The sequence below is a fragment of the Triticum dicoccoides genome, chromosome 2B (genome assembly GCF_002162155.2).
Source record: "Triticum dicoccoides isolate Atlit2015 ecotype Zavitan chromosome 2B, WEW_v2.0, whole genome shotgun sequence".
NCBI lineage: Eukaryota > Viridiplantae > Streptophyta > Magnoliopsida > Poales > Poaceae > Triticum > Triticum dicoccoides.
In genome coordinates this window covers 191,795,048-191,803,287 of record NC_041383.1, presented here as the reverse complement: position 1 = coordinate 191,803,287, position 8,240 = coordinate 191,795,048, and the positions used below count along the sequence as shown (strand labels likewise).

The 8,240-nt window shown below is 42.1% G+C and overlaps 1 protein-coding gene across 3 annotated transcripts; it reads left to right on the top strand.

The window, feature by feature from the left end:
• The first annotated feature begins 42 nt into the window (after positions 1–42).
• On the top strand, positions 43–7,949 carry LOC119362996 (inter-alpha-trypsin inhibitor heavy chain H1-like). 3 transcript variants are annotated; one of them, XM_037628286.1, is made up of 13 exons: positions 46–462; positions 1,396–1,533; positions 1,639–1,851; positions 1,931–2,020; positions 2,203–2,316; positions 3,637–3,906; positions 4,004–4,160; positions 4,513–4,590; positions 5,520–5,620; positions 6,227–6,397; positions 6,584–6,658; positions 7,110–7,196; positions 7,318–7,949. In XM_037628286.1, exons 1-13 carry the CDS (start codon positions 70–72, stop codon positions 7,657–7,659), a joined length of 2,229 nt encoding a protein of 742 aa, XP_037484183.1. In that variant the 5' UTR covers positions 46–69; the 3' UTR covers positions 7,660–7,949. The 3 variants fall into 3 exon arrangements, with proteins under 3 accessions (XP_037484185.1, XP_037484183.1, XP_037484184.1); XM_037628287.1 differs by having other exon boundaries at positions 51–462; positions 7,321–7,949; XM_037628288.1 differs by lacking the exon at positions 3,637–3,906 and having other exon boundaries at positions 43–462.
• Positions 7,950–8,240: the final 291 nt, after the last annotated feature.

The following is an 8,240-nucleotide window of genomic DNA, read 5'->3' as shown; positions in this document are numbered from 1 at the left end:
CCCTCCCATTCCCGTCCCCCCATCCCATCGAAACCCTAAGCGGCGGCGGCGGCGCCCGTTCCCTTCCCCATGGAGGACTTCGCGCGCGCGGTGGAGGACGGGCTCAAGCTGTCGAAGCGGCTCGTGCTGCCGGGCGGGCTGCCCCCGCCGCGGCCGCCCGCGGGGATGGAGCGCGGGCCCGACGCGGCCGCCGCGCTGCTGCTCCCCGCCGCGCCGATGGCCTACGCGGTCGTCTCCGACCCCGGCGCCGTCGACACCCCCGACGTGCCCAGCTACCAGCCCTACGTCTACGGCCGCCTCGACCCGCCCGCGCTCATCCCGCTGCAGATGAAGGAGATCGACCTGGCCGTCGACTGCGCGCTCGACACGGCCTCCGTCACCCTGCGCGCGCGCTGGTGGCTGCACTGCATCACGCGCAGCCGCGAGTGCGACGTCAGGCTCATCGTGCCCATGGGAGAACAGGTGAGGCCATCGGATTCTGCCGTCGTCGTCGGCATATCGCATTTTTTTTTTATTTCCTGGTGTTGTTCTGTTGGCTCGTCCCAGTAGGATTCAGTTTGGTGAGGGTTGACATGATTGGTGATGCTGTATTATTGTGTCTGTTTGACTTGAGTTGTTGTACAGTTAGGGTCGCTTGTCGTGTCAAGGTGTCTGACTGCAATTGTTGGCTTGCCCTATGCTGAACTCTAGATACTGTCAATAGCTTGGTTCGTTCTAGACAAGTAAAGGGGTGTTGCATCAGCAAGTGAAAGTAGTTCCTTGCTTTGTCCAATGGAAACAATCACCGGAAGGGATATGTTGGTCTTGCAAGAGGCAAACACACTTGGAATGTGCAGGAAATGCTGCATTATCTCATTTCGACATGCATATCAGCATACTGGATTGTTTGGCCTTTACTCCAGCATGTGCTAGGATATACAAGGCTTGGAAATAGAAATTAAATTGATAGTAAAGTTATTAAACTCGGATGGTTAGCGTGTAGTATTAAGTGCAGTTGTTTTGCTTCTGTTCATCTTGCCTTGTAGCATAGGTTGATAAGGGCTTAAATAAGTATAGTAGTTGCACTCAGGCATAGGTTGATTGTAAAGTTATTACTCTCGGATGGTCATCGTGTATTATTAAGTTTATTATTACTCAAGCACTTGCACTATCATTGGATTCCTTGTTAAGTTACTCGGGTTGCTTAAGTTTATTAACCTGATAGGTACAAATAATACAGAAACTTCACTAGATTTTATTTTATCCTCACATGATGCCTCCTGTATAATTTATTCCTCATCCACTGTTAAGAAAAAGAACATCAAGTGAAGCATTGGGTAGCCAGTGTATTTTTATGGTGAATATTTGTGATTATATTTTGTGATGGTCTCAGCCTAAGAACGGTTTGGCTAATAGGGTTCAATTCTAGGCGCTGAGGTCACTGTCGGAAGAATGTCATACAATACTCAAGTGACCGAAGTAGAAGACCAAACCATGGAGAATACCATGAAAGGCATTTTGAAACCCCATATGTTTTGCTTGACAATACCACAGGTACTTGCCATATACATATAAACTTACACTCTTTGTCTGTTATGCGTTATGTTTTTTGTAAACTGTAACTTACTTTGCTGATTTGTTGCTATCTTATCAATAAAGGTGGAAGGTGGAGCGGATATTGTAGCCACAGTTAGATGGTCTCAGAAGTTACACTATGATAATGGACGATTCACGGTCGACATACCTTTCTGTTTTCCATACTATGTCAACCCATTACCAAAAGTATTCATGAAGAGGGAGAAAATTCAGTTGACAGTGAATAGTGGATTCAGTAAAGAGGTTTTGTTGCAGGGCACAAGCCATTCATTGAAGGTAATAAACTATAACATATTTTTTTAGATGTTGTTTTGATCTGCATTGCAAATGTTTATTCTTCAAACTGCTATTTCAGGAAAAGGCAAGGCAGGGTGATAAATTGTCTTTCCTGCATGAAGCAGTTGTTGAGAATTGGTCAAGCAAAGATTTCACATTTTCCTACAGTGTGAGTTAATCATGCTGTCATCTGGATTAGATGTACTAGTTACTGTGACTATCTGATTTTCCAGGCATTTTAAAGGAATTATTCTTTAGTAGAGGATGATGAACGTAAATTACAAATCCATCGCTGTATTTAGCAGTCCAATTCTGCAATGCGGCTGACTGTTTTTGTGTGGCTTTCTACAGGTTTACTCTGGTGACTTGTCAGGTGGTATCCATGTGCAGCCTTCAACATCTCAGGATTATGACGATAGAGATACATTCAGCATTTTCATTTTACCTGGAAGTGGGAATAGAAAGGTTAGCTGCTTTTTAACTGGTTTCTTGTTGCAGTGCCATAGTTCATTTAATATAATGAAGTACACATTCCTTGGTTGAGATCTGCACATGGAAAATATTCTATTTTAAAGGCAGGGATCTCTTGTAGTAACCTTTGTGGCATATGGTAATGCAACACTACCATTATCATGATACTGCGATAAGATAATACTGTGGTCATGAAATATTTCTAATTTGCCATTCAATTCTGTTCCAACGCCCTAGAGAAATGCTGATAATAAAGTGCTTCCTCGGTAACTTGATACTGTACATCATTGAAGGCATGAGAAACAATGATGCAATCGAAGTAGCTTTTTTCATATAATACAACAACAACAACAACAAAGCCTTTAGTCCCAAACAAGTTGGGGTAGGCTAGAGGTGAAACCCATAAGATCTCGCAACCAACTCATGGCTCTGGCACATGGATAGCAAGCTTCCACGCACCCCTGTCCATAGCTAGCTCTTTGTCGATACTCCAATCCTTCAGGTCTCTCTTAACGGACTCCTCCCATGTCAAAATCGGTCGACCCCGCCCTCTCTTGACATTCTCCGCACGCTTTAGCCGTCCGCTATGCACTGGAGCTTCTGGAGGCCTGCGCTGAATATGCCCAAACCATCTCAAACGATGTTGGACAAGCTTCTCCTCAATTGGTGCTACCCCAACTCTATCTCGTATATCATCATTCCGGACTCGATCCTTCCTCGTGTGGCCACACATCCATCTCAACATACGCATCTCCGCCACACCTAACTGTTGAACATGTCGCCTTTTAATCGGCCAACACTCCGCGCCATACAACATTGCGGGTCGAACCGCCGTCCTGTAGAACTTGCCTTTTAGCTTTTGTGGCACTCTCTTGTCACAGAGAATGCCAGAAGCTTGGCGCCACTTCATCCATCCGGCTTTGATTCGATGGTTCACATCTTCATCAATACCCCCATCCTCCTGCAACATTGACCCCAAATACCGAAAGGTGTCCTTCCGAGGTACCACCTGGCCATCAAGGCTAACCTCCTCCTCCTCACAGCTAGTAGTACTGAAACCGCACATCATGTACTCGGTTTTAGTTCTACTAAGCCTAAACCCTTTCGATTCCAAGGTTTGTCTCCATAACTCTAACTTCCTATTTACCCCCGTCCGACTATCGTCAACTAGCACCACATCATCCGCAAAGAGCATACACCATGGGATATCTCCTTGTATACCCCTTTCATATAATAACTCAGAAGAATTTCATTTTCTCCTTGCTTCACAAAATATGCCTTTTGGCTGTTTATCTCATCTGAGCAATCCAATAGGTCTTCAAGAAAGCAGTCGTATTTGTTGTTGATACAAGTGGAAGCATGAAAGGAAAACCTCTTGAGAATGTGAAGAATGCAGTGTCTACAGCTCTTTCCGAACTTGTGCAAGGAGATTACTTCAACATTATAACATTTAATGAGGAGCTCCATTCATTCTCATCATGTTTAGAGAAAGTAAATGAAAAAGCAATAGCAAGTGCGAATGATTGGATGAACGCCAACTTTGTTGCTGAGGGTGGCACAGATATTATGCATCCTTTAAATGAGGTATTATTATTATTTTGAATAAGATCCCAATGTGTATGGGCATAATAGTCCCCCCCCCCCCTGTTGTTTCATATTTGTGTTTTTTTTCTCATGCAAGGCGATGGCATTATTGTCAAGTGCCCATGATGCGCTCCCACAAATTTTTCTTATGACTGATGGATCGGTTGATGATGAGCATGACATCTGTCAAACTGTGAAAAATGAGCTGCTCAGCAGAGGATCTAAATCTCCCCGAATTTCTACGTTCGGACTAGGTAATCTCAAGGAGCACCTTCCAGTACACAATTTATTGTACCTGAATTCTAGAACTATATCCAAGTAATTGTCAGGCTAAAATGAAAATTGTTTCTAAGCTTATTGGCATCTGATCTTTCTATATTGCAACCATTGTTTCTTATTCCCGGCATCTGATCTTTCTATATGCATCCTGCGTAAAAGAGCTTACAGACAACTTTGTGTGGTCACATATAATTGTCTATTTGTCATAAGTCATAACTATGTTTTTGTTATTTTGTTCTTTGGTAGTATGGTGTGTTTGTTTTCTAATTCTTTTTTTCTCGGACTTTGTTTTCTAATTCTTTGCAACCCACTCACTTGAAAATGTAGGTTTATATTGCAACCATTATTTCTTGCGCATGGTGGCATCAATTGGCAAGGGGCATTTTGATGCTGCACTCGAGACAGGTACTAATCTCCCACTCCTTTTACCCCATTGCTTTCATTTACTTGAACTAGAAAACCGTATGATGTGCCCTTATCTGAACTTTGAATATAGAAAATTGATCTGTGTATTATGTATAACCTTTTTCTATTGCGTGTTTTGAGTGATGGCCATGATATTATTTTTTGATTAGCATCAAGAGAGGTTGGGGTAGACTGAGCTTGACATGGGAGGAGTCCGTAAAGAGAGATCTTAAGGACTGGAGTATCACCAAAGAACTAGCCATGGACAGGGGTGTGTGGAAGCTAGCTATTCATGTGCCAGAACCATGAGTTGGTTGCGAGATCTTGTGGGTTTCAGCTTTAGCCTACCCCAACTTGTTTGGGACTAAAGGCTTTGTTGTTGTTGTTGTAGAGGATATGAGGCAAACGTGAAGTATAAACTGTGATCAGTTCAATTCATTATTGAGATGATATTCACGGGTCATCGAAGTTTGCTGAGAAGTACGTCAATCTTCCCATTTAAAAAACCATGTATCTACCCAGGTCCTTCATCGTAATAAGCTGAGAGCTACCAAACTTCACTAAAAGAATAATTCCTAGCATGCTCTTTGACTGTGATTTAATCTAATTTTTAGTTGTGTCAATTTAATAACAGTGTTACCTCCGTCCTAAAAAGCTTGTCTTAGATTTGTCTAAATATGGATGTATCTAACACTAAAACGTGTCTAGATACGGATATCTAGACAAATGTAAGACAAGCTTTTTGGGACGGAGACTATTTATATCACTGATTTGGAGATATGTGCAATACATCTTTCAGCAATCAACAGTTCAACAACCTGTTTATTGGTATGCATTAATTGGATTAATTAACAATAAATGCAGGATTTATTGAAGTCAAGTTACTAAATATTTATTATAGTATCTTTTCCCTGTTTTTTTTTATCCAGGATCAATTGAGAGTCGAATAGTTAAGTGGTTCAGGAAAGCATCAAATACAATAGTGGCAAACATCTCCATTGATGCTACGAAACATCTCGATGATTTTGAAGTGAGTCTGCATGTTAATTACATCACTTTTTGTATAATACCATATTGATCTAAAAGTTACTCCCTCTGTCCGGAAATACTTGTCCTAGAAATGGTTGTATCTAGACTTATTTTAGATATAGATACATCCATTTTATCCATTTCTAGGACAAGTATTTTCGGACGGAGGTAGTACTTGGTTTTGTGAATTTATAGGATGCTTATGATAAAAAAAGAAACTGTGCCCTTAGCATTTATCGACTGCTGTAAATTTCATTTTGCAGTTTTTGCTGGCATCACGTTTTTGTGTTATACTACATCCATTCCAAAATATAAGGCGTTTTGGTAGGCTAGTTTAGCCTACCAAAACGTCTTATATTTTGGAATGGAGGTAGTATAATGCTTTATTAGGCACTTTATCTTGCGGTGTTCTGTATTAGACAGTTCAGATTATTTTTCCAGGCAGTGTACAGATGTGGATTAGACTGTACTTACTGCTTATCATCTTCTATATAACCATAACATAGTTTTGTGTTGGATGGGACGTGGGACACAATTTTGTAAGTACTGACAGAAAAACGCAGTATGTTTGATGATCTTATTACTGTACCTTTTCTGTTCTGTTCAGGTGGATTCTGAATATATTCCAGACATTTCAGCACAGTGTCCTTTATGTATATCTGGAAAATACCAAGGCAAGTTCCCTGAGACAGTTGTGGCAACGGGTTACTTGGCTGACATGACAGAGATCTCGATTGAGCTGAAGGTCCAGCATATAACGGACATGCCTCTTGATAACGTAAAATGCTCAAACTTTGCTACTTTGTACATCTGTCTTATGATTCATGGGGATACTTGTGCAAGTTCTTAACTTGATTCTGTGAAGATGATTTAAATCTTTGGCCAAGTGGTATTACATGCTTTAGGACCATCACTTATCCTAGTATGCTGAGAAGTTCTGCATTTCTTTTATCATGGTTTCCAGATTTTCGCAGCACAGCAGATTGCTCTTCTCACAGCAAAGGCATGGCTTTCTGCAGACAAACAACTGGAGAGAAAGGTGAGCTGCAGGTTAATCCAATTGTGCATCGCCTTTTCTTTTTTTGCTTTAAACCTGCATTGAGCTTTCAGGGCATGGAGTTATATTTAATAGAAATAGAAATCAATGAGTTATCCTAGAACAAGAACTTGTCGTATCATGGCGCACAAAGTTGAAGAAGCACCAAAAACATGGTTGTTCGATGCATCATATGAGTAGACAAGCAAAAGGGTTGTTGATTGGTTTTTGACAAGTTGCTGATATTTCAGTTTACATCCCTATTCTGAAGAACCGTGAAAAGCTGTTGATATTTGAGACATTTAAAGATGTGCTGTTGCTGCATGCTTTTGTGCTGATCAGTTTCCAGTTCATTTATGGCTCAAAGCATCTTGTATTGTGCGGTTTGAAACCATTCAGTTGATATTATATGGTTGCATAGTTTTTGAGTAACTCTGTTTCTTCTATTTTGCAGGTGATAAAATTAAGCATAGAGAATAGTGTTCTTTCAGAGTACACAAGCATGGTTGTACTTCAAACCAATTTGGATGCAGCACAAAAAGTAGGTCCTACATGATCGGCCCTAGAGATGATCTCTATTGCATATCGCTGTTTCTTTTGTCGATGCCTTATTGGAACATTATAAAGACTGCTAACTAAAACTTTGTGCACTCACTACTAAGCAGGTCAAGCAGAAACCGAAAGGACGCAAAGGCGCCAATGAGCCATTACGATTCCAGCTTCATGGTCTAAAACTTGGATTCGGTGACAAAGCAGCCACCAGGGAAAACCTCCTCACATGTTTCGGTGACGAGAAACCACTGGAGACGTTGAAGATATTCAAGAAGGCGGGCGGGTGCTGCAGCCGCGTCGCAGACTGCCTCTGCTGCATGTGCTGCATCAAGGCGTGCAACAAGATGAACGACCAGTGCGCCATCTTGATGGCGCAGGTGTGCGCCGCGCTCTCGTGCCTTGGCTGCTACGAGTGCTGCGCGGAGGTGTGCTGTGGAGGGTCCGAGTCGTAGTGAGAGCCCGGGGTGTGTACATAACTAGAGTGGGCGGAGCCTGTGGGTGTCATACTGTGTAGAATGCTTGATCAAGAATGATCAGGCCGTCTTTGGTTGTACAACTTGTCCATGATGATACAACTTCGGATAGTTAGTGTAAGTTTGGACTAGCCCAAATGTTCGGATGAGCCTTTTTATATATTGTACTGTACAAAAAGGAGAGAGCAGATGGTAGAGACTTCTTTTTAAAGTAGAACGGTGGCTTTATTATATTCATTTAAAATGCCAAAGATGCTGGCCGATGCCCAGGGGAGACGCCGCCTTTGTCAAGTCATGTGGCTTGTGATTTGACTTGCTTCCTTGAAAGTGTTTAAGGTCCAATTGTTTTCGATAATACACTTCGGCGGTATGCATGCGGTAGGTGTGTCGCAGCGGCAAAATGCGATGCGGATCGCTAGCCATAGGCGTCAATGGTATAAGAGGATAAGGACCTGCGTGTGTTAAACTAAACTGTTAATGAACTCTGAACCTCTCCCATGTTCTCGGTTCTTCGCTACAATTTCATGTGATTCTCATGTATCTTCGGATTATTGTGGCTC